Consider the following 24,975-nt stretch of genomic DNA (forward strand, 5'->3'; position numbering starts at 1 on the left):
ACACAATGTTGTCAGCTGCCTCTACTGTGAATCAACTATGTAGGCCTCCCAAAAAATATTTTTTGCATTACACAAACTTGCCCCGGAAAAGCCATCTTTTCAGAAAATCAACAGTTGCTTTTGATTGAAACAGTGGATCTGCAGGAGCGTCCGTGGCACACCCCTCCTGACAGGCAGCAGGGATGCACCAGACAATAAATCTGGAAGTCTGAGTGCTGGGGGGTAGAAAAGCGCATCACACTCTCACAGCAACGGTGACCAGCCTTCAGACACTGTGCTCATGCACACATCCCTACCTCCCCTGTCTCCATCTGGCATCCTTGAGCATGCTTTCTTTCTCATCCATCTCCCACTGCAACCGCAGCTGGCAGCGGAAAAGCTGTTTCAGGACGCTGCTCGCCGGGACACAACTCCTTCCAGCGGATAACGGAGAGCAGGAGGAAAAGAGGCGGAGAAGAAGGCAATACGCCACTGAGGCGGAACTAACATGAATTCTGGGAGTATGAGTCTTGATTCAGAAGTAACCTGCTGACTCCCGTTTTCTGCCAACTCACGAATCGTGCTGGCTTTATGTGCAGTTGCTGCGGTACGCCTGAAGGGGGCAATATAATACAGAGAACTGATGGGACAAGGCTTTACAGGTGTCTCTCAAGCTAAATAATTAATTAACAATATATATTAGAGGTCATGACAGTATTACAGTTAAATTAAGGTAGGTGTTGTTTAAAGGAATTGATTAATTAACTCAAATGGAGTTATTTTACTGATTTATTGAAACCTGGTTAAAGCAAAGGGAGGAATCCCCTGCAAACGTGAAGTAATGAAACTTTCAGTTCTTCCACGTAACAGGACGGCTGCTCTGTAGACTGTAAGCATCACGTTTGGTGTTTTTGCTGTATATTTTCAAAATATGTACTTTGCAAACATAATAGATACAAAAAATATATAAAAATATACGCAGTGGTTACGACAAAAGTCTTATGGGGGCTTTAAAACTCGCACTGGATGTCCTGCAGGTAACGTCGCCGTGCCAGCATGTTGAGTTATAGTAAAATGGCACTAGCTGTTCTTTTGTCCAATGTTCTTCACCAGCTGAGTGGCGCTTCCTGTTTTAAAGAAGCATTGCTTAAGATTACAGTAAGTTTACCACATTGTCCGGAAATGGCGTGTTGTGTCTTTCTGCAACATGTGCATGAACTCCCCTGGAGCTCTTCAATAATCTAACTTCTCAGCGAAATCCAAAAGCATGTTAGGTGTTTTTGACTTGGCATGCAAGGTCTGCGGGAGCCCTGTGCATCTCTCTTTGCTTTTGAATGCCGTGTCGCCCACTCACTGTCTCTGCCAGCCACTCAGCTTCCTGCAGCAAAGAAGCCACCTCTGCAGACTTGGGGACATTAATGTCCCCTGTTTGGTTGCCTCTTCCTCCTGGGGTGTTAAAACAAGGATTCCTTTGAGCCTCCCTGTCCAGCTGCACAGCGACATTCACAAGCACAAACACTACCTCCCTGTGTAATCACTTGCTACCCTGAGAAATGACAGCGGCAGTTTAAAAAAAGAAGAAAAGGGAGAAATCAGGAAGATAGACGTGATGTGGGGGACCCTGGAGATCCAGTGGGGAGACACGTGTCCGGTTTCAACAGTGTCACCAGCCCCTTGATGATTCCTCCTTAGTAACTTAATTTTTTTGCCAGGATTTGATAGTGACACAGAAAACTGTATCAGAAAGAGGCTTTAAGGTGTGGCCTATTTTTTTTTTCCTGTGTTGACACTTAAAAAGAACCCGAGAGTTCCCCTCTTGAAGTACACTGATGCTCATATGATTGCTCATCACTATCTCTCTCTAACTCTCCTCCTCCTTCCTCTATTGGTACTCCATTTGTGTTCACAATTCTAACTCTCTCTCTCTCACTCGCTCTCCCCTCCCCCTTGCACACGGCCACACACACACACAAACACACACAAGCACACACACAGAAACTGATGTGAGTTCCCCTATCTATCAGAGCCAGTTCCTCCATTTAAGATGCTGACTTGTTTATGTTGAGGGGACGAGTGAATGACTGTTGCGAGTTTTTGCACTCTACTTCGAGGCTTCTTTGGGGCATTTTGTCTTGGCATGTCTGCTTTGTTGCAGGAAATGGAGGCATGAAGTCTGTTTTGTTACTGATTTGTGGTTGACAGATAAAGCGAGAAGGAGGTTAACTCACTCATAGAGTTGTTTGATAAGCAGGACTTAGGCGCGGAGTTTAGTCGATGAGTATAGGTGAGCAGCCTTCGACCTCTAGCAGCCCTCCCTGCTGTGCCTGCTCTTGCTGTCCAGTGCACAGTAACACATAGAGGACACAGAGGAGATAAAGGAGGAGCAAGGCCAACCATGGAGCTGTAGAGACGTGCTCAAATGCCTGTACGGATCACCAGTGGAGGAGGAGTGTTGCTGAGGAGAAGAACTCTGCAATGAACAAGAACAAAAGGTAATTAAATAAGAAAAAAGAGACAGTGCGTTAAAACTAAGAGTTTGCTGCGCTCAGAACCATTTGCACCTCAGTTTCTTAACAAGTGTAAGTCTAAGTATGTGTCAGCAGCAAGTGTTTTGAGTGCAGCAGTGATGTGTGAACATTGAGGTTGTAACTGAGATGTGGTGTGGTTTGTGCAAAGGCTCTTGACAAAGTCAAAGAGAAACAAGGACATTTATTTCTGCATCTAGTGTATGCCTCTTCTGCCATTTATTGTCATATTCAACACTGTGCACATGGAGGCTTTGGGTTAAAATAAAGGCTGCAGCTAATGTTTTGACCTGCATATCAGTGAAGACTATCAACTTCTCAAATTATTTGTGTGTACTGCACACAAGTGAGAGCCAACATTCAACAGTTGTGCGTGCCTGTGGAGAGCTGCCTGCTTGCCTTTCCATGGAAATGTGTTCTGCTTTTCTGTTCTGTCCAGTAATCTCCTTTTTCACGTCAGTGCAGTGACGTTTTTTGCATTAGATTTTAGATACAGCAGAGAACCTATATGTTTGTGTTTTCAGAGGCACTTTTTTACTGCTGCAGTTGTGACCACAGATCTTATCAGATTACCTGGAATGAAGGGTTGTATGTTAAATGTTGAGGTAGCCAAATGTGAGTTTTGTCCAATTAGTTACCTGACTTTGAGGGTATAGAGTTTCCCCTTCAGTGGCAGGGCTTTCTAGAACAGTCACATAAGGTCAGCATTGGATTTTAATCAGTTATGCATATGAGTTTAACAGTATGTAAGAAAATAAATAACACGTTCCTGAAACGTAGAAATCTTTGTAAAATCTCTAAAAAACCCCAAAGAGAAGCATGCAACAAACTCAACGTGGAACTAAATTGCAATAGTGGAAATTAGGGAAGTAAGTCACATTAGAATTATTGTTATAGGTTAAATATACATCTGTTTTTTACCAGAGAGAGAATTTCCAAAAATGGGAGAGAACATAGTGTAGTGCTTAGTTGAACAGGTACAGTACTGAGTAAAAGTCTTGAGCCACTCCTTATTTCTTGATATTTTGCTTCCAAACAGCCAGACTTTCTTGTAACTGTAAAGTGCTCTTGAACAGCGTCCTAAGGGTCTTTCAGCATTTTGGGGTTTTTTTGGATATTGGCTGTCTTTTACCTGAACATTTTCAGGGGAATATTTTGTTCTGTTTTTTGTTATTGTTATTTCTTCATTAAGCCACTTAACACCAACCTATGAATCATTCAAGTATAAAAAATGCACATAACCCAAGGAATGAATCCATTTTAAATTGTATATTTAGCCATTTTCCTATTAGCAGCCTGTCACCTCATCATTTATTCCCGTTTCTTTAGTTGAACTTTGACACACATAATATAGTATTTGTGCTTGATTCCCAAAGACCTAGTAAAAAAATGGCATGGATTGGCATTGGATTGGTTGCAATGTGTGCTTAGAAATTATGACAAATGGAGGACAAAAGAAAAAGTACCAGGACTAGCAAACTATCTACAGCAGATAAACATTATCTAAATGTCAAGTCCTTAAGAAATAGGAAGAAGAATTTTCAAAGATGTGATACAGGACATGAGAAACACATCTCACCCTTCAGTCAGTCAAGCTACTATCTGCTAAAGGTTCATCAGAAATGGTCTCAGTGGAAGGGTGGCTTTCAAGACACTATTCTTATGGAAGGAAACAGGGAGAACAGGCCAAATTACACAGGAACTGGAGTGAAAATTAGCTGAAGCAGGTCTTATGAAATCATGAATCCACATTTGAAAATTCTGGTTCAAATTGTCCTCAGTATTCACAGAGAAGGTCAGGAGAGAGGTACAACAGTCAGTGTCTATAGCCATCTGTAAAACACAGTGGCGGCTCTGTCATGGTGTGACGCTGCCTTTCTGGTAGTGGTGTTGGAGGTCTTGCCATTAATGACTTTTTAATACACAAAAGTACTGTCAGATTTTGATTGAGCATGCAAAGCATCTGAATATCAGGTGTTTCATTTTTCAATGTGACAATGATCCCAAACACACTGCCAATTCATTAAAAACATACCTGGATTGAAAGCACATAACAGAACACTATAGGTCATGGATTGGCCTCCCCAGAGCTCAGAGCGCAACATTATTGAGGGAGCATTGGAAGATCTTGACAGAGAACAGAACAAAAGGCAGCCAGCATCCAAAAATGAACTTTGAATGTTCTTGAAGAGGCTGCGTGACCTCTTCCTGAGGACTATTTAAAGGAATTACAGGAAAGCTTGCCTACTCATTATAATTGAAAAAACAGTGTTTCTACACTGTATCTCCACACACACTTGAATGTTTTAGTGAATGGCTGCCCCTAGCTCACATTTTCCTAGCAAAATATAAAGAATTTGGGGATGTCTCAAAACTTTTGCACAGGACTATATGATTGCACTATATACCGTACTGAGGGGGGGTCAATAGCTCCTTGCAGAAGATGCATCCTCTTGATGCAGAGGGGAACAAGAACATGGGTTGGGAGAGGGGAGAGCAGGGGAAAAGAGCAGTACACAAACAAGGCCTTCAAAGGGCCTGGGGTTCAATTAATCAATTAAGGAAAGAAAGAGAGGAATTTGCATATCCCCCCGCCAGTGTGAGAGCAAGAGCAGGAGCAAGGGGAGGGGGTTACTGGATCTTTAGCCAGGAGTCTCAACACAGATGGGAAAGAGAGTGAGGGGGATTTCCAGAGAGAAAAGGAGAAGCTGTTTCCTGAATGGAATGAATAGAACAAGGATGAAGGAAGAGGAAAAAAGTGAGCAAAGTAGGAGTTGGTGAGGAAAATGAGGAATGGAAGGTCTTCCTAAAAAACGAGTCAGTGATGCAATGGAGCAGGATCCAAGTTAATAAGTACGTCATGTCATGTCATGCGCACAAGGATTTTTTTTTTCAACACAAAAGGTGTTCCTATAGATGACCTGCTAAATAAAGGGAGTTCTTTTTATGCAAGTTGCCCTATGCTTTGGAAAAAGTCAATGCAAATTCCCAAACAGTAACTGTGTTCTAATTTGCATCCATATCCACTACACTCTATTTTCAAATAGCTCTCTGTCTTTGAAGGTGGTCAGTGTCACTACACAGACAACATATCTTTGACTGATGTTTTCTGTGTTACCTACTCAGCACTCGGGGGAAATTCCCTGAATAACGTTATGACATCAACAACATTTCCCCGTCAGCATTTCTGTTTGTAGTTGCCGTGTCTCACGTATGTGCAAGTGCTTTGACAGCAGGTGAATTCACTGAGTTAAAGAGAAAGGTGATATGTTGCAAAGGACATTGAGATTAGAAAACCACTGAGTTTTGTTTTTAAATTTACAAAATTAGTGTACATACTTCAATCCAAACATGTAAAAGAAATGACAGACTTTGAAACACTTGAGAACATAGAATAGGTATTGTCATAATTTATTGAGACTGTTAATGAATTAGGGGATTATTGGTTCATTTTCAATCTGGGTCAGGTAATACGTTGTTCATACTTTTAAGTCAGTGTTATCTGTATAGTCAAAATCACAAATTGCATTGTTTTTTAATCGATGGACTTCACAGTCTCTACAGAATGTAACAACTTAAAGCAAAGACTTTATCCAGCATGAGATATAAGTTTCACAGTACACCTTTGTATAAACCTAAAAGGCAGCTAAGTATAGATAAAATGACAGAGGCATCTTGATTTCACAAGCTTTCCTCTCCTTAAAATATATTAGTTCACAATGGTGCATGCTGTGCTGTTAATGTCAGTGTTTTGAATTCAGTAGCCAGACTGTGTAATGAGGCAGAGGGGAGGAGCACGAGAGGCAGATCTTTGTTGCCCAGCAGGTTTCCAAACCAGCCACCTGGAGCCTGAGTACGAGGAAGAAGAGAGATGGAGACTGGTTCATCACTGACATCCCCCTAATGTTTTGAGTCTAGATGTCTCTGTGAGCGAAATATGTTGCGTGATGACTAGATGGAACAGCACGTACAGGCAGCTTGTGGTATAAATAGATAAGTGAATGTCACCACATGTTCCTGTGTATCTATAAGTGTTCTGCCATTTAATATTTTTTTGAGTGTCTGGACAGTGGGTGCAGGTGTATGCTTAGTAATGCATAAACTATATGAGAATGTACCCATGTGGTGAGTGGGTTGGGGAAATAAGCTGAGTGCTTAGGTTAAGAGAAGGGGATGTAGGTCTGGTCATTCAGGGAACTTGTCACCAGTTCTCTGAACTCACAGTTGTTTCCTGGCAATTTCATCATATTATCTGCAGTATAGACTGACAGTTTCATATTGGTTACATACTACTCAGTGTTTGCTCAGATGCATGAGTACAAAATGTCTTAAGTGCAACACAAAGCTTTTAAAAAAATGACAGACACTCTTAATGGGCAGGTTTGTTGCAAAATGTAGTTTCATTAATGTTTGGTAATTGTGGATCTAGACTTCTCTTAAGTCTCTTGCAAAACTGAGGTAACTATACCAGTTAAAATGTAGATGAAAAAGCAAAGAATAGAAACCAATAAAAAAGTTAAGAATTTCACTGGCTATTGTGAAACACGGTCAGATATTGCACAACCGAGCCACTGATCTGAAGAGGAAGCATCAACATAATCATGAAACAGAAAACTGTTGTGTTTAAGCATAAAATGTAGTATCTCTCCCTTATCTTTGTTGTCTAAAAAGTTATTTTTGTCACCCTACTCGCACTCAGCATCAGTCCAGCTTCAGCGTAAAGTATGCACAAAGGGATGGCCTATATGCTATGACTAGGCTGGATTCTCCTCAGTTGCAAACTTCCATTGAAGGCCAAAAAAGGGAAAATTAGCATCAACGTTCTGCCACATCAGTAGCAGGACACCAGTCATCAGTGTATGATTACTAAAACAAATGGGTCTTGTGGTTACATACTGTATCTATAGGCTGCGAGGTGAATCAAAGAGAGATCTTCCGTTCTTGCCTGGTTTACTTGTGAGATGTGGTAAATCTATTTTGTATTCGACAACAAGAAAGCATAATTTCAGTGTCTTATGAACACTGATGGGTGATGTATTTTTATACTAACAGCATCCAAATATGTTTTAATGTTTTACTTTTTCAGACTTCTAGATTTTTTTGTAACTTCAGTAGCACTTATCAAAAACATAAGGACTTATAGCAGTCACTGTGCCTTATTTAATCTCTCATATTGTCTGTTCCAGATTTTCCGTGACATTAATAGGAGTTTAAAAATAAAAATTGCTCTGGCCTATGTCACCATTAGCACCTGCGGTTAAAGAAAAAAAAAACAAAAACCCATCAAAACTACTTCTTATAAAGTTTCTAAAAGCACAGGAGTAAAAATACAGTACAACATTTAAATGTGTGACACGACTGGCCACCTATCTAATGTCTGTAATGAAAAGTCCCCCACTGCTCCAAGTCTTTTACCTATTTGACAAATTTAGAGAAACGTCTGAGCTGTTGCGTGCAGTTAGTCTGCTTGTGCGTGATGGCTCAGACAGCAGCAGAGCTGTAGCAGAGCTTATCAGATGTGGGGAGCTGTGTTTCCTCTAATGCTGGCTTGAACTATCTCGTCACACATTGTTCTACTTTTTTAGGCTACTTATGCTCCCCTTTTCTCTCCCTCTCTTGCTCTCGCTTTCACTCTGTCTATCTGCCTTTCTGTCTGTCTCACTTTCTTAGGAAGTCCAATGTGGAGAGTCCTGGTGTGCTGAAGGGCAAAAAGCTGGTCCACCGGAGGAGGAATACATGTCCCAGTCCTCAGGACATCACCCGGGCCCTGCAGAGCCCCAGTTCTGCTCCCAGTGCCAGTGCTGCCAGCCTGGATGACCTCATACAGCGCTGCCTAAACTGCTTTGGTCAGTCTCTGTTTGCCATGTGGTTTTACACTTTAACAACAACAAGGTTATATAATTGAGGGATGAGGGAAAGTGTGGGGGGTGGGGGTGAGAGAAACTGACAGGGTGGGATGGAGAGAGACAAAGAGCAGTCTCATACAATCAAGCTTTGTTCTGTTGGGTTACAGAAGCTAGCCAGTCATTCCCATGCAATGTTAAACTATACAAATCTCTCTATCGCCTCCTCTGTTGGTGTATCAGTCAGTTCATTAAAATTACACAAATACATGTTTTGGTATCAAATGAAGATAAGTTGCAGGTCCTTTTGGATATCAACTGTTAAACTCAAAATAATGATCTAGTTAACTGGCATAAAATAAAGCTTTCCTAGGGAAATGTTAGGATAAAATAAAACTAGGTAGTTTGGTTGTACTGAACCTTTAAATTATAATTAATATATATTTCTGTTGATAAAACAGGCATACCTGGAGAAAGTCTGAAATCTCCATTCTACCTGAGCTGCTTGGTGTAACATAAACTCATTGCCTATTGCACTGTTTGTTGTTTTTAATCACATTAATCCTCCTCCTGTGAATCCACTGCTCCATTTTGCTTGCAGATTCAGAGGGCAAGACTTCCAGCCCAAGAGGGACCCAGTTGGTCCACATGACCCTGATGATGCACAGCTGGGTTGTGCCATCTGAGGCATTTGCCCAGAAACTTCTCACTCTATATCCTCCACTGCCACTCAGTGTAATACTCTGGTTCCACTGGTGCACTGCTCCCAATCACATGCCCATGTTAATTAATCAGATCAGGAAACAAGCATGGCTTTGTTTTGCACTCCATGTTTGCAAAGCAGATTTCAAGTATATATCCCTACTGTTTGGAATAATTTGCACAGTGTGTTTAGATCCTTGACTATTATTCTTACTTATAAGGACTGTCCCTCCGACAAGAGAGGACTCAGGCGGACACAGATCCGCCACCTTGCCAGGTGAGTAAGGACACTCAAGACCGTTGAATGATGGAGTGTGACGGAACTGGTTATCCTGCTCTATTTGCGAGTAGTAAACATGTTTTGTGTTTTGCTTTGTGGCAAGGCAGTGGATCAGCCAGTTCCCAGCGGTATTTGAGGTGGACCCCCACCTTGAACAGACCATGGGGGACCTGTGGGCACTGGTCCGGTCAGATGGAGAGGAGAAACACTCGCAGCTCATTGAAAACTCCTGCTTGTGAGTCATGTTTCTGTTTGATTTACCGTTGTACCCTGAAAAAACTGCATATATATAAATATGTCTAAAAACAGTTAAAAATATATATATAAACAATGAACAATTCTATAAATAGAATGACTATTTTTGTCCTGTTGCCTGGCTTCCCTTTCCTAGAAGCCCTCACCTGAACATATCACAGGCACCCTCACCTTCTGTGAAGAAGAGGAAGGTATCTTTAATATTCGATCACATGGAGCCAGACGAGATGGCTGAGCATCTCAGCTACCTTGAGTTTAAGAACTTCTGTAATGTATCAGTAAGTTCACCAAACAACTTCTCCCTATTTCTTAAATTTTTCACCCGATGAGACACCATCATGTTGCCATGACTCACAGAGATGTTCCTAGTCCTGAAATAAGCACTCAGAGTTGATGAATATGCATAGACAAGTTTTACTTTTGGTATTATTATTAGTAGCAGTACATTATGTGGTTATGATAATTAGTCCTCTAGTAAAAATGTTATTATAAGCTAGTAGCAAAATTAATGGATAAAACATAAAATGATCTAAGATTCAAGCTAAAGCTCTTTAGTTAATCATTCTTTGTCAGCATTTGAGTTTTTTTGCTAAACAGTGTAGTTTAATGGCATTTTCATTCATTCTAGACACAGCTGAGCATGAAGTATGTTAAAGTAAAAATATTATACTGTAAAAATGTTAAAGGTTCACAGTATTTTTGACAGACAGTTTAAATGGTGACACTTCCCATGAACATTGGTCATTTTGTTTTAATCACACTATCAGTAATATGTTACTTGTAAGAATAAGTTTTTCTGCCACATTCTGAGTAATCCTGTTGTGTAACTTGCACTGTAGTTGATGGCATTTCTAACTTTCAATAGGAAGTGTGAACACTTTATGGGAAATGGTTTCAGTGTATCAATTCACCTAATAGTACCTACATCTCAGTCCCTTTACAAAGTATTAGTAAATGGTGCCAAACAGTGGATAGTGGTCACCGTATCTTTTGGTTTTACTGACAATCGGGCTCCCTCCAGATGTTCCAGATGGTTTGTGAAATTGCAAAGTTGTGCCACAACTTTTTCTTTTACTCTGAGGTCACAATCAGAGGCTAAAATATTGCTTTATTTTTATGAATAACCTTTATTGCTTGAACTCTTTTCTAATCGGACAGTTCTTGGACTACCGCAGTTATGTAGTACGAGGTTCAGTCCGGGACAATCCTGCTTTGGAGCGTTCAGTGATGATGTGTAATGGAGTCTCCCAGTGGGTCCAGCTGATGATTCTTAGCAGACACACAGCCCAGCAGAGAGCCCAGGTCTTCACCAAGTTCATTCATGTGGCTCAGGTAAAGTACCTGGGGAGGAAACATCACAAGAACTGGAGAAAAGAGCTAAGACGCATTTTGGTTTGGCTGCCAAGAGGTCTACTGTTTCAGGTGCACATTTTCTAATTTACAGTTATTTCTTATGCTTTTTTCCCTTTAGAAACTTCGATCTCTGCAAAACTTTAACACTCTCATGGCCGTAACTGGAGGCCTCTGTCACAGTTCAATCTCCCGCCTCAAAGACACTTCTAACCTGCTGCCTCCTGATGTCACTAAGGTATTTTAAATATTGCGTGTAATCATGAGTCAGTGTTAGTGCCTGTCACGCCACAAGGGTGTGAATGTTTAGACATTGCTTTGCTTAATCATTGTAATGTCTGTTTCTTCACCTGCTAACCCAGTAAGTGGTGTTTCTGGTAATTCTTTATGCTTTGTTAGATACGGTGGCATTCAAAAACTGATTTTTGCATGTCCTACACATCGATTAAACTTACTGTACGTATGAGGAAGAATGTTTTGGGGCGTAACATTAACTCAGAGAAGTGTTTGGTACACATCACATTTTTACCTCTTGTTTTCCTGTGTGGGACAACACCTTCAACTGCCCTCTTGGGGTTGCTTTGTCATATCCTGACAAGATTTTTATAGATTTTTACATTTTTAGCTGTATGGTCTCATCACAGCTAGCCAGCTGTTTCTAGACAAACTGGACAAACGTGTGCATAGGTTTGCCATATCTTAGATTACCCTTAGACGATTCACTGTTTGCCACTTAAACAAAAAAAAGGCTTAATTCAATATTTTAAAAACATATATTTTTTAATCACCATTTGTCAATCTTTATTTTCTGCCAGGCTCTCAGTGAAATGACAGAGCTGCTCTCGTCGCGGAGTAATTACAGCAACTACCGTCGGGTTTACAATGAGTGCACCGGCTTCAAGGTTCCCATTTTGGGTGTCCATCTAAAGGATCTGATCTCGCTGAATGAGGCCTTGCCGGACTACATAGATGAGGAAAAGATCAACCTGAGCAAGCTGCAGCACCTCTATAGCAACATTAACGACCTGCTGGCCCTCCACAGCTGTACACCACCCTTTGAGGCCAACAAAGACCTGCTGCATCTGCTCACGGTACTAGAACAAGAAACTAGATGGGGATTTTTACAAAGTTAGATAGCACAAAGTCACAAACATCTAAAATTCTGTTCTGTGTTAATGTTTCAGCTCTCCCTAGATTTATACTACACTGAGGATGAGATATATGAACTCTCATATGCCAAGGAACCCAAGAACCCCAAGGTTCAGGTCAGTAGAGCTGAAGTGAACAATGCTCTTTGTAACGGTACACAGGTTCACACTTACTTCAACCTCTTCTTATAAGCGGGTGGACATTTGTGCACTTTCTGTGGGTGTAACATGTTCTTCAAAACAAAAGCAGAGACGCAGTGCTTAAATACATCAAAGTTAGCCACATCAAAGCGCTGTACGTTAGGGAAGTGTATTATGTGGTGGGTGTGTGCTTTCTTGCTTGTCTGACAGTCTTTGTGTCTCATTGCTGCATCTGTTTGTCCACAGCCTGTAGCTCCAGTTAAACCCCCAGTAGTGGCAGAGTGGGGTTCGGGAGTCACCCCCAGGCTCGACCCTGACACCATATCTAAACACGTCAAACAGATGGTGGATGTGAGTATGTGACTCTGCAACAACCTGCTGTCTCTCACTTCCTTATTACTTGGCAGCCTAAAGCAGAACTAGCAAACTGTTCCTTGACAAGTGGAACTAAATATCTGATCGCTCTGTTGCCCCCTGCAGTCCATAATGAAGAATTATGACCACAATCAGGATGGCTACATTTCACTGGAGGAATTTGAAAAAATAGCAGCCAACTTCCCCTTCTCCTTCTGTACTCAAGAAACTGACAGGTGAGGAAGCTGCAGCTCACACACGGGCCTCTTGTCATGACCTAAATGCAAATCAGAGAAAGGACAACTTACTTACATCTATGTTGTACTTTGGAAAATTTTCTGCCTAGGGAGGGACAAATCAGCCGTGAAGAAATCACCTCTTACTTCATGAGGGGAATGTCCGTATGTGCCAAGTTGGGGTACAACTTCAATGACGCGCATAACTTCCATGAAACCACATACAAACGACCAACATTCTGTGATATATGTAGAGGCTTTGTGAGTGTCATTAGCTTTGTTTGTTGTTTTTTGTTTCTTTCTTTCTTCTTGTTCTTTTGGGTTTTGTAGAAATTTAGTCAAATTGTAATTTTTCATATCTTGCAGCTATGGGGTGTCACCAAACAGGGCTACCACTGTAAAGGTAGGCTCAGAAACACAAAAATAAACCTCTAAGATCACAGATCTTAACCTTTAATCAACTGTCAAGAGTAATCAGCTTGATCTGAGCAAGAATTTGCCCAATAGAAAAAGACAGAGTTTAAGAGGACAATTCTCTGAACATGTGGCTTCTTGACATTTCATCTGCTATTGAAGTAATTTAGTTTGTAGCGCTAAAAGCATTACAAAATTACACGTCAAAACTGAAATAGGCTATGTTGTTCCAGAAACAATGGTCTGATTACTCTGGATAATCCACAAATGTTTTTGTAATCTGAGTGAACGAATCCTTAAAGTGGTAGTGCTTCAAAAGCTCAACATTTTCTCTGTGTTCCAGACTGTGGGATAAACTGCCACAGACACTGTAGAGATCTGGTGGGAATTGAGTGCTTGAAAAAACACAAAAACACGACCGGGTCCTGTCCATGCACCCCCGCACCTGATTTAAGAACCAAGGGCAACAGCTGGAGTGCGTCCTTTCTTCTTCATATACAGTCCGCAGAGCACACATTGTTCTCTGTCAGTAAAAAGTCTCTAAACTTAATTAATTATTTATTCATTTATTTATTTATTTTTGTCAGGTTCAGAAGAGGAGACCTTTGTTTTTCCCCCGAGTAATGAAACAGAGCACCACAAGGGTACATTGGACTGGAAAAGTAACACCAGTGAATCAGTACTGTCGGACCGCTCCACTCAGACGGATCCTGGAATTTGGACACCTGAGAAGAAGGACAAAAAGGGAAACCACCTTCACTCTCGTCCATCACTGAGAAAGGTGAGAAATGGTGCAAGTTCCTGCAAAGTGATTATTCAGAAAGGAAGGGTTTCTTAACCTTTTCTTCTCTGTTATCCTGTTTTTATGTCGAAAATGCCATGATTACATAAAATGAGCAAATATCAATATCCCTCTGCACAATAAAATATTCCAGCAATGATTCATTTAAGATTAAAAACTGAGTTGCTACCAGACACAGTACAAAATGATAACTCAATTAAGAATACTGTGAGCTTGGATATGTACAACTTTAAATGACTCCCTCTACTGTCGTTTTCATGCACGTTGTTATAAAACAGCAAAATAATTTGTGTCCAGCTTGTCCATCTGACTGCTGAGACTTTACGACCTCATATTTTAGGTACTACTTTCGGAGTTAAAGCATTACAAGTGCAGTTTAAAACACTTTGCAAGATTTTGTGAAATGAGAAAAAACAAACAGTGACTAGTTTCTTTATGATTAATTTGACATTTGTTTTTCAGGTCAGCACTCTACCACACAGAACCCGCTGCTCCATGCCTGTTTCCTTCCTGCAGGAGAAGATGGAGGAGCTGCATCTGTACAAAGACAAAAGCAGGGAGCCAGACTGAGCACTCATTTCCCCACATGGACAAAGCACAGACACAAACACATTTTTTGGACAAAGCCGTGTCTGACTCGTGTTGAACTGATACTATTTACTGGCCACTTATTTTAGAAGGCCAGCAAAGGACACATTTGTGTTTCAAGCATGGTTGTGTGATGTTTTTCATTTGATCTTTGTCACTCCTATTTTATTGGTTATCAGGCTCAGAAACATGGATTTTCCTACTGAGGAACACCTCGTATTGTTTTGAACTGGTGCCTTGGTTTTCTGGTGCTAAACCACCTTACTTCCTAATTTATGCCAACCTATAGGCAGGCTTTTCCTGATCATACAATATATACACATGCAGGGTAGGAAATTAACACTAACCTCAACAAAACTGTGGTTAATTTTAACACTGGCAGCTATATGACAACTCGTCAATTTGGAAAGAATGGAAAACTATTTTAACTGTTATTTATTTGGCTGTCGATTGGATACTTCATATACAAACAGCTAATGTATCAATTTATCATGTGTCAAAAAGTTATATTATTGAGTTTTACCTTAGCATCTGTTAGCCCAGTTGGTAATAGAGTTTTGCACATCAAATTCTATAATGGCAATATTGGATTTCATATGTTTTTTACTCAATTAAGCTGTCAGAAAAGGTTAGTTAAAAATCACAAAGTATTTGTTATTGAAACTTCATCATCTATATTGTCCACTTGAATAGCAAAAGGAGCTTGTTAAGCCTAATCGGCCATCATGACTACAACTTCAAATGTTCATTTCCTTCCCAATGTTTATGACTGCACATGCATATGGTCCAAACTTGGCGTATGATTTTTAGCTAAACGCTTCCTTTTGTTATGTCCATGATTTACAATTGTTGGGAAAAAAGAAGTTGAAAAACATATCAATGATTATTAAGACAGTATGTGTTGTGTCTGACTTCACTGAAGGGGGGAAAAAAAGGACATTAACAACTACAGGCATATACAACTGCATTTATTGTATAAAGACAAGAAGACAGTTTGCATAACTGATCAAAATCTGATTTTCATTTTCAGGTAGAAAACAAATGGTTTGAAAAGAACAGGATTAAACTACAAGACAAAATGCGCAATCACAAAGGGATGGAAAAAAAAACAAAAAAAAAACCCTGCACATAGAACTAGTCAACAAGAGTGGCAAAATATTTTTCTCAATCAAAGACTGGATTAAATACTACAGCATCAACACCTATTTAAAAAATGTGTTTCATAATGCTTGGTGTCTATTGCAGTAAATAAAATGTAAAATCGGTAACTGAAAATTAAAAAGCAAGACAGGACAGGGTCATGGATGTAAAAAGCATGCATTTTGTTCTTCTCAAAGCAAGCAAAAGTATTCAGGGTTTGCTGTACTTTTCCTGCCTTCTTCACACTATGAAATGTACAATTACCTCTTCAATCTGTAGTAAATGTGGATTTCATACATCCACACTGAATGCATTATCAATAACATTCATTAAATGTCTTGATACCTATCATCTACCACTTCACGGTCACTGCTTAGAATAAGACTTAATTCAGTAAAAATAATGAAAAGACATCAAACTGTATGTAATTTAGGTGTACACTGATTGGTGGCAAATGAAGGCTACTGTGTTAAATCAGATGGATGTTATGGTTGGAGACACAATGTGGGACTGTACAAAAATCAATCTTCTGCAGTTATCAGAGGTGTTCAGGACACAGGTGGATGCAGGTACAGATGCAGGAGGGAAGCTACTGGGAACCAGAAGATGAGCCTTGGCTGCCTTGTCCAGGATAGCTGCCATACTGGCTGTAATATTGATTCCACTGGTTCTGATTCTGGTAGTACTGCTGCCACTGCTGAGCATACTGTAAATCAAAGCAAGAAGCATTTAGAGGAGTTAAAAGTATGTTTACAAGTTTGAGATACTTCATCATCATCGTCATTAAACCCTTCCCAAAGCCTTAAAGGTGGAGAAAAAAAAAAAAAAAAGGCTGAACACCGTTTTTAAAGTTGTAAACTTTGTGATTCAGTTTTTCTACAGTGAAAACTTTGGATAAAACTCGGCCACCATCAGATCTATTACTACTAAAGTGAATTCATTAGGATTTCTGCCACTGAGCTCTATTAAAGTAACGGCCCGACTTCAAAGAACAATAAAATGGACGTTAGTGGTACCTGCTGATACTGCTGGTTGTAGTTCTGCTGTGGCTGCTGTTGTGGTTGCTGCTGTGGTTGCTGCTGCTGGTGGTGGTTGTACGTCTGACCAGTGGCAGGTGTCTGGCTGTAGCTCTGACTGTATCCTGGGTACTGACTGTAGTTGCTGTAGTAATTCTGGTTGTAGCTTCCCTGGTTGTACCCTTGATTGTAGCTCTGGCTGTAGCCCTGAGGGTGAAGAAGAATACAATGATATAATTTTTTCCTCCATTTTATAATTTATGGTGTTTTATGCATAAATGAATCGTATTAAGTACCTGGTTGTATCCTCCTTTGTTGTAAGGGGATGCGGTTCTGTAGCTTCCCCCTGACTGCTGACTGCGGTTATATCCACTTCGTGCATCAGAGCCTCCGTCACGGTAGCTGTTGCCCCACCTGCTCTGGTTATAGCTGCCACGATTGTAGCCTGTAAAACACAAAAAGATTAAATATCCTCAGAAATTTATTGAATAATTTTGTTTTGCAAAAATGTTGTGCCAATGTAAAAGCCAAAGGAAGAAAGCAGGCGCAACATTTGTTAAGCTGAGATCATTAAGCGTTCAGAAACATATTTTAACCTGAATGTTCCAACTTTCTAGCTTGAAATTATCAAAAAATAAATAATATTTAAGAGTTCTTACCTCCTCTGTATCCACTGCCTCCATCTCCACTGCGGTTCTGGTAGCCACCACGAGCTCCATCACGGTTGTCATACCGCTGGAAGCTACCACCTCCGCGGCCACGGAACCCACCAGACCTGTTATCGAAGCGTTTCTCAGGGGGTGGGCCAGCTTTGCGGCCCTCCTCATTGTACTGCTTCATCAACTTTTCAGCCTCGTCACGCTGCAGCTCAGCGTACGTCACGGCTTCCAGGAAGTCGCAAGGCTCAGGGAGAGTAAAGTTGGCTTCAAGAGTGGCAGTGATGACCACAGGAGAGGAAAGAGACAGCCCATCCAGCAAAAAAAAGGATGGGAGAGAGAGAAAGAGGGGTAGGGGGTTGTAGTGAAGACCGAAGCAGCCACACCACCGGAAGACAAAATGAAAACTAATTACTATTGTACAGGGGAAAAGTACGTCAGAGAAACTAAGAGCAGATAATGAGGCAGATGGTAGGGTAAAGGGAACAAAAATTACCTCCAGGGGAACATGGAGGAAACATTTGTTTAAACAGACACAGGAGAGGAGGGAGACTTCAGTAGAGGTGGGGAGGGGGACAAAGGACAACTAAAAAGTTGGTGAGAAGAGGAAACAGCTCTGCAAACCAAGGACAGCTGATGTAAGAGTGTTACAAATTAACTTACAGACACATATGCATGTCACTGCTTGTAAATGTGTCATTTGGAAACGTTCGTTTCATGGAAGCCAATTGCGCAGTATTGGTTCTACTATCACAAAGCCGAAATCTCAGTTTGCAGGGCATCAGAAGTAACTGAATGGCAAGTGGTAGATACAGGGCAAAAAATAAGAATCAAATTCATGTTGACTTTTTTAAAAATATCCAGGTCTGATATCTGGCCAAAGGCTATGATGAGGGAAGGGGGGAGGGGGCATCTTCCAAGTTTGATTTTAGAGACAACACATAGAAAAAAAGTAAAAAAGTAGATCTGGTGTTTTATTTATTGTTTCCACAGCATTCCTACCTTTCATTTCTAACACAGCATGATCGGGCACATCCTTCCCCTGCTCATTGGTTTGCTTTAATGTTCGTTCTTTTAAATCCTCGTCCGTGGGACAAATTACAATAGCCTTGCGTTGAAAACCTTCAAAAGGACGCATTTTTCGTCTCCTTGCTGATCCATAAACATTTGTCTAGCAATGGTGACAAGAAAGAAGTAGAAGCTTGTTTGTTATTGTTTATTTGTAATGGCTTTCCACTGGAAGGAAGCTGGAACCCTGCAATAATGAAGTGAGAGAGGTTTGGCTTGGACGTCAGTCTACGTTTTTACTCAGGTACTATTGGCCTCTCGTCACTCCACAGACTTACCTCGCGGTCTGTGTGTCCAGGTACCCAGTGACTGCTAAAGAAAGTTATTGTAAATAGAGGGACCCCACATTGACTAAACTGTCTGCTTTGTCAGCTTCATGACAAAGTCAAGATGCGCGCACTCAATTATGTTTTCATTCGATGACTATGTGCTGATTGTAAATATGCTTCAAAAGCACTGCTACAGTTACGCAGAGCAGTAACTGAGAGAAGATGTGAGGATTTTGTATTCACCTCAAACATTAAAGAACTTAAATATGCCCCAGATGAACAGTTACAATGATAAAACCAAAGGGCAATAATATTACAGTTACCATTTCGATTGACTGAATTGAAAATCAATTCAATTATTGTTCTATTACGATGTAGCGATTATAAATGTAGATAGTTTGCAGTAGTCACCAGGTGGAATAGCAAATACATAAATATTTCATATCTTGCTCTGAACAACCTAATTTCATTATTATACACTAAAAAAAGTTACATTGTTCTTCCATAACATTCCATAAAAATGATCTGCAGGAACGACTCATGGTTAAATTTCGCTTTGATGAATGTGCCAACTGTCAAATGTAGCCACACTATAAATCACATCTTCTTCATAATCCTTGCAGCATGTGTAAGAACTCAAAACCGAATGAAAACACTTCACAAATCCAAATTTCAAATCAGGACTTAATAATTACACTTTATCTAAATTAGGCTTATAGGTGACATTAAAACTGCCAAAGCACAACTATCAAACTGACCCATGCTATGACATTCAAATAGAAGACTTGCAGTTAAGACACTTTATTACTCTGTTTCTGGCAAACAGCTCACAGCATTAACTTCAAACAATCTCTCTGTTCATCCAGCAGAACTCAAGTGTGTTCTCCACTGACCAACAAACAAAGTAATGCCAATGTCAGTTAAATTTGTAATGAATATGATCTCACAATTTAACAGTGAGAAACTTATACAAGTTTTTATTAGTAACCAATTTACCTTTAAATATATGCCAAAAGCTAAAAATAAAAAATAGGATTTTTGTTCCTTAATAAATACACAAAGAAATCACATACCTCAAAGAAAAGATTCTGTGTCTAAAGTACCAGCTTTACAACTTTTATCGAGTATAAACATGTCAGAAACGCACCATTTACCAGAGCATGCTACTTCAAAAACAGCTTGCTAGTCTCACGGGTCCCTCAGACTTACCTTTACTCACCTTTTCTTCATACGAGCTCTCGTCCCATTCCAGACAACACATATATAACCTACCTGCAAATACTCACAGTTTCCAAGAAAAGCCACAGTCCACCATCAGACCCACCTACCTTTTTTTCCCACATTTCCTGAGCTCAAAGATCTGAAAATCTAAAAGGCTGTTAGTCAGTACTTACCTTCGGGGTCAATTTATTTAAAAACACACTCAAAAGTTCCATATATCTCACTTAAAAAATAGCTTTTAAAAAGCTATCAACTCTGTCTTATTAAATTAGCAACAGAAGGTGTTTTTCTTACTCACCAGTCAGAGCTTACTTGTTTCTCAACATCTTTACAAAGTCATGGTTTACTTGTACATTGTTGAAATTCACAAGACAAACAGTACTGTATTATGACAGGGAATAGCAAGTGCAATATACTGCGGGATGAAAACATAACATATTCTGTCACTTATGAGAGCCATTAATCATTTTCTTTTACAATCATGACAAGCAAGTGACAAGAGGGAGATCAATGCTTCTTCTACTCTATTATACACAGAGACCCCCTGAAAGATAAATAAATAGTCCATTAGAGAGAGAGTGATCATCAGGGCACATTGACTGACTGTGGTGAGTATTAAAGCAGAGTGTAACTGGAGGGGCAGTACCTGATCAAGAATGTAGTTGCGTCTCTTGCGGGCGGCGATCTCAATCAGCCGGTTCAGACACTGAGTCGCCTGCTGTATCAGAACATCCCAGCGCCCGGCGTAGTTCCTCTGGCGGCGCAGACCCATGACCTGCAGAAAAAGCGATAAATTTTAAAATCTTTGTTTGAAAATAAATAAAGACTTTGAACAGAACCAGCATTCACAATGTAATGAGAAAAAAAACCCCCACAACAAGCAAAACCAACCTTCATCTTGTCCATGATAGCATTTGTGCCCAGGATGTTGTACTTCTTCTCCGGGTTACTCTCTGCATGCTTTGCAGCCCAAGTGGTTTTTCCACAGGCAGGGAGGCCAACCATCATCAAAATCTGAAACAAAACTCTGATCAGTGCTGCATCAATTTTTACTTTTTGGTTACAATTAAATTAACAAATTGTGGCTAACTTACAATTAACAGTCAAGCATTTAGTCACCCCAAAACAACAACAAATGTGGGGGCAAAAACCTCATGTACTATATAGTACAATTTAACAGCCAACTTACCTCACATTCAGACTTGCTGGCAGGTCCTTTAGTACCTCTGATCTTGTCCTCCATGTCCAGATTGTGGATGAAGGTGTATCCTTCTTGTGGGGGGAAGTAAGGCTCTTGCTTCTGTCCAAAGTTGAACTCAACTGCACAATTCTTAACCAGGACGTGAGGGAACAGGGCACGGCCTGCCAAGGCTTCTTTGGTTGTCCGGAAAGCCACACCCAAATACACTCCATTCTTAGAGAAGCCCATCTCCACCTCGTCACCACTGTCAAAGTCCTTAAAGTGATAAAGCAAAGAAAACATCTCAACTTGTAAAATATGCAAAATGCGAGCATTATGATAAATTACTACCATAATTACTGAATAAAAACACAATAACTAAAATAAAGAATACATTATTAAAGAAATGTGTGAAATTCTCATGTGATAAGCTTTAGAGATAATTAATCGATTACTTACAATGTAACAACCGATGACATCATTTTCGCCAAACTTCTCACCAAAGTCTGAAAATTTACAGTCAACGGATTTTTTTCCTGTTCCTCCATATCCAAAGGAAAATGGCTCCTCACCTAAAACATTGCAGGATAAAAACAATTGTTTTATTATTTGACCAAGCAAACATCATGTTGAGTATTGTGACAGATGCTTCACTCACCAAGCTGAGTGCTGCAGTGGTTGAGAGACCACCCAATTCTGACCACATGGGGATCAGGCTCACTGCTGGGGAGGTGCTTCACAGGAATTTCTTCATTGATCTTTAAAAAACAAAAAAGTCAAACACAAGTTTCTCTTAAAGAGTAAGATTTCTGTTTGCCTAATACATATATGTGTGTGTGTGTGTGTGTGTATGTGTGTGTGTGTGTGAGAGAACCAGAAGGATTACTTGACATTAGTTAAAAAAAACCAAAACAAAAACAAAACAAAAGTTAACTAGAGCTTCTATAAAAATGGTGTTTTCAACTACATTGGTTTAAAGGCCAACAGGGTAATGCTATTCTTACATTTGACGATAATGCTTGTTAATAGTAAAGTTTCCCCATCCACTATATCAATAATTAACACAAAGTTTTCATGTATCAGTAATCATTACACAACACCAAATTGGTAGCATTTCATAAAATAGGTCTGACCTCATCAGCACAAATGTCTAGTTTTAAAACTACTAAGCCTTTGGAGAAACGCATCCATCTACCTTCATCTCATAGCACACGCGTCCCTGGGTGACTCCATGAGTTGCTCGTGCCCCAGCCCAAAGGTAAGCAAAGCCTTCAATGGTCAGTGGATAACCACTGTAGCGATCTCGGGAAACTTTGAAGTGCAAATCACAATTGTCTGAAAACCAAAGAGTTAAGCACATTTAGATAAAACATCAAACACATCTATATCAGCCATAAGATGGTAGTCTACATCTAGTCCGCTTTTCTGCAGCTATAGTGTGCGCTCATGATCATTGTAGATTAGAGCAGAGCATACATATATTCAAAATGTTACAGGTAATCCATCAACAAAAGCATGTAGTCAATAACTGACTCTTTGTCTGCTACAACAGTCCAACTTCCCATAGTCTCTGGTATTTATAAACAACCATAGACAGCACACTGATACTAGTTTTTTCACACACTATTTAAATGTACCATACTTACATGTATCAATTGTAACAAGAGTGTCGTCTATGTTCTCCTCTTCATCTTCAGCAGGAGGCTGTGGTGTTCGGGATCTGTATAATAACACCAGAGTATTTATTGTAGTACACTTTGTGTTATCCATTCCGAGTGTAGACAGTTGTGTTAACTTAGAAAACCATGTAGAAGTTCACCTCTTCTCCTCACGGTGCTCATAATAGCTGTAGCCCCTGTTCTCCTCATATGGCCTCTTACGTCCATAGTGTCCACCTCTCTCAGCTTCAGTTTTGACTTGCTCTGGCTGGCCCGTGGTATCTTCCCCATGCGGCTGTTCGTGCTGATTATCTTGTTGCCTTTCACCTGCACCCTCAGATTCATCTTCCATTTTGACCTCTACTTTAACTTCTATAATTAGACATGAACACACATAACACCTTTTAGCATGAAAACAAGTTCATGAAATTTTTCTACTAGGTATGAGAGCAGTTTGAGTGTTTGGTTTACATGTCTTTACTGTATTGCCAAAGTCCACAAGGAAAATTTTACACTACCTTTAGCATCATTTAGTTTAAGCAGATCACTGGGTCATTGTGCCACCTCTGCATGTCGGCAGTAAGTAACAGTAAAACGTTTGAATCTCTGAAAAGCGTTTCTATTCTCAACCATTGCCATCAGAGATGAATACAAGACTATAAAAATCAACTGTGTAATAAAAGTAATGAAAAATTACCTTGTCTATTCTTTTCATTCTCCTCCTCTTCATTCTCCTCCTCCTCCACTTCTTCCTTTGTTGCAGGCTTGGTCTCTTCCTCAGACATCATGTCAGTTTTCTGAATATCCTCATCTGCTGTGAAGTCAGGCACATTGTGGCCTGAGTCTGAAGGAGTCTGACTTTCATACGGGTTACCTTCTGCCTCCTCTTCTTCATAGTAACCACCTGAATCTCGGCCCTCATCTTCATCTTGAGGGGCATCACCTTCAGCTTCATCACCACCACCATAGTCCTCAGCTGCTTCTGAATCTGGAAAGGTAAAATTTTAAACTTAGTTTAGGTTTAGGTGTTCTCTAGGTTGTAAAGTAAAGAGTTTGTTGACATTTCCCAACTTTGAAACTTTAATTTATACTCAAGCACAGTGAAGTGCTTAAAATGTAATGCCAGCAAAGGGCAGAAATTGGATCAAAGTCCAAAACAACGTAATAAAACTAGTTTCATGGAAGTGAAATGTTTAATGAAATAGTACTTTACCCTGCTGCTCTTGTGGATCCGTTTCATCTTCATTGTCTTGGTAGTCATCACCGTATTCCTCTTCCTGCTGCTGATCCCCTTTATCCTCTTGCTCACCAGCATCAGCCTTAGCTTCAGCCTCCAGAGCGGCTTTCAGCCTCTCTACGAGGTCTGCCTTCAGGCCTCTGGTGTCCAGGCCACGGCGCTGGAGCTCTTCTTTTAACTCATTGACTTTCAGTTTCTTCACGTCAACACTCATTGTGATTTTAGATGTCTACTCGGTGGCTGTTGTCTTTATTTGCTACAAAAAATGGGGGGGGGGAATGGTCAGGTACTTCTAAAAACACTGCCTTATAACTTTCAAATGTTATCTGCTGCGCGGCACCGTGTCCACAGCCTGGCTGCGTTAGCCGTTTAGCTAAGCTAGCAACGCTGGACAGATTCTGTAAGACTAAAGAGTGTTCCACTACACGTCTGTGAACCATTAAACTCGTGTTTTATTGCAGCCGTTACCAATATAACCATTTGCAAGACAAAACTATCCCTAAAATAGATGCTAATGCTATTACTCGTCTGAAGATCTCGCTGAGCAGCTAACGTTCTTAGCCTAGCATTAGCTAACGTACCGACAGCCGCTGCAAGGGAAGAAACTCAGACAATAAGCAAGCTGCAACCCATACTTTGTCTGCATGCAAGTCCAGGAGATAATGCACTGTGCACTCCGCTTATAGTTTAGTACTGAAACAGAATATATTTACGAAACAAGGTTGAGGCCTACCTCCTTTCACCCAAGTTGCGCGGGCAAGTCGTGTTAGAAGACTGAAAGAGTTGCTACCGCCCCCTGGCGCCACAAACCTGACCAAACTCAGAACCGGAAGTTAAGCAGAGCCGGTTGGTTGAATTTATTATTCTGCTGCAAATGTAAAACACTGGGGTGCACTTCTTTGAGCTACCAAAT

The 24,975-nt window shown here is 40.4% G+C and overlaps 2 protein-coding genes across 2 annotated transcripts; one reads left to right on the top strand and one right to left on the bottom strand.

Moving 5' to 3' along the window:
• Window positions 1-1,972: 1,972 nt before the first annotated feature.
• Window positions 1,973-16,106, top strand: rasgrp4 (RAS guanyl releasing protein 4). Its single transcript, XM_031760385.2, has 17 exons — window positions 1,973-2,471; window positions 8,175-8,350; window positions 8,949-9,060; window positions 9,264-9,326; window positions 9,433-9,564; window positions 9,721-9,862; window positions 10,743-10,916; window positions 11,056-11,172; window positions 11,750-12,025; window positions 12,119-12,199; window positions 12,470-12,574; window positions 12,704-12,813; window positions 12,924-13,074; window positions 13,180-13,216; window positions 13,571-13,702; window positions 13,815-14,008; window positions 14,492-16,106. Exons 1-17 carry the CDS (start codon window positions 2,455-2,457, stop codon window positions 14,597-14,599), a joined length of 2,127 nt encoding a protein of 708 aa, XP_031616245.1. The 5' UTR covers window positions 1,973-2,454; the 3' UTR covers window positions 14,600-16,106.
• hnrnpul1 (heterogeneous nuclear ribonucleoprotein U-like 1) lies at window positions 15,569-24,927 on the bottom strand. Its single transcript, XM_031760384.2, has 16 exons — window positions 24,796-24,927; window positions 24,039-24,318; window positions 23,523-23,813; window positions 22,987-23,197; window positions 22,814-22,887; window positions 22,363-22,502; window positions 21,826-21,925; window positions 21,627-21,739; window positions 21,177-21,443; window positions 20,879-21,001; window positions 20,634-20,762; window positions 18,432-18,600; window positions 17,433-17,696; window positions 17,070-17,218; window positions 16,774-16,980; window positions 15,569-16,463 (listed from the first exon to the last, which is right to left on the bottom strand). The coding sequence occupies exons 2-16, from the start codon at window positions 24,274-24,276 to the stop codon at window positions 16,347-16,349; spliced, it is 2,592 nt and encodes an 863-aa protein (XP_031616244.2). The 5' UTR covers window positions 24,277-24,318; window positions 24,796-24,927; the 3' UTR covers window positions 15,569-16,346.
• Between the last annotated feature and the right edge of the window lie 48 nt (window positions 24,928-24,975).

The sequence above is a fragment of the Oreochromis aureus genome, linkage group 14, assembly GCF_013358895.1.
Source record: "Oreochromis aureus strain Israel breed Guangdong linkage group 14, ZZ_aureus, whole genome shotgun sequence".
In the NCBI taxonomy this organism is placed as follows: Eukaryota; Metazoa; Chordata; class Actinopteri; order Cichliformes; family Cichlidae; genus Oreochromis; species Oreochromis aureus.

Bases quoted from the DNA above. Each gene is read 5' to 3' on its own strand.
- rasgrp4 (XM_031760385.2), top strand. The intron at 11,173-11,749 runs GTATTTTAAATA...ATTTTCTGCCAG, and splicing joins TGCCTCCTGATGTCACTAAG to GCTCTCAGTGAAATGACAGA. The intron at 12,575-12,703 runs GTGAGTATGTGA...TGCCCCCTGCAG, and splicing joins ACGTCAAACAGATGGTGGAT to TCCATAATGAAGAATTATGA.
- hnrnpul1 (XM_031760384.2), bottom strand. From the start codon at position 24,276: ATGAGTGTTGACGTGAAGAAACTGAAAGTCAATGAGTTAAAAGAAGAG. The intron at 22,503-22,813 runs GTAAGTATGGTA...TTTGGTTTTCAG, and splicing joins TCTTGTTACAATTGATACAT to ACAATTGTGATTTGCACTTC. The intron at 21,444-21,626 runs GTAAGTAATCGA...TATCACTTTAAG, and splicing joins ATGTCATCGGTTGTTACATT to GACTTTGACAGTGGTGACGA.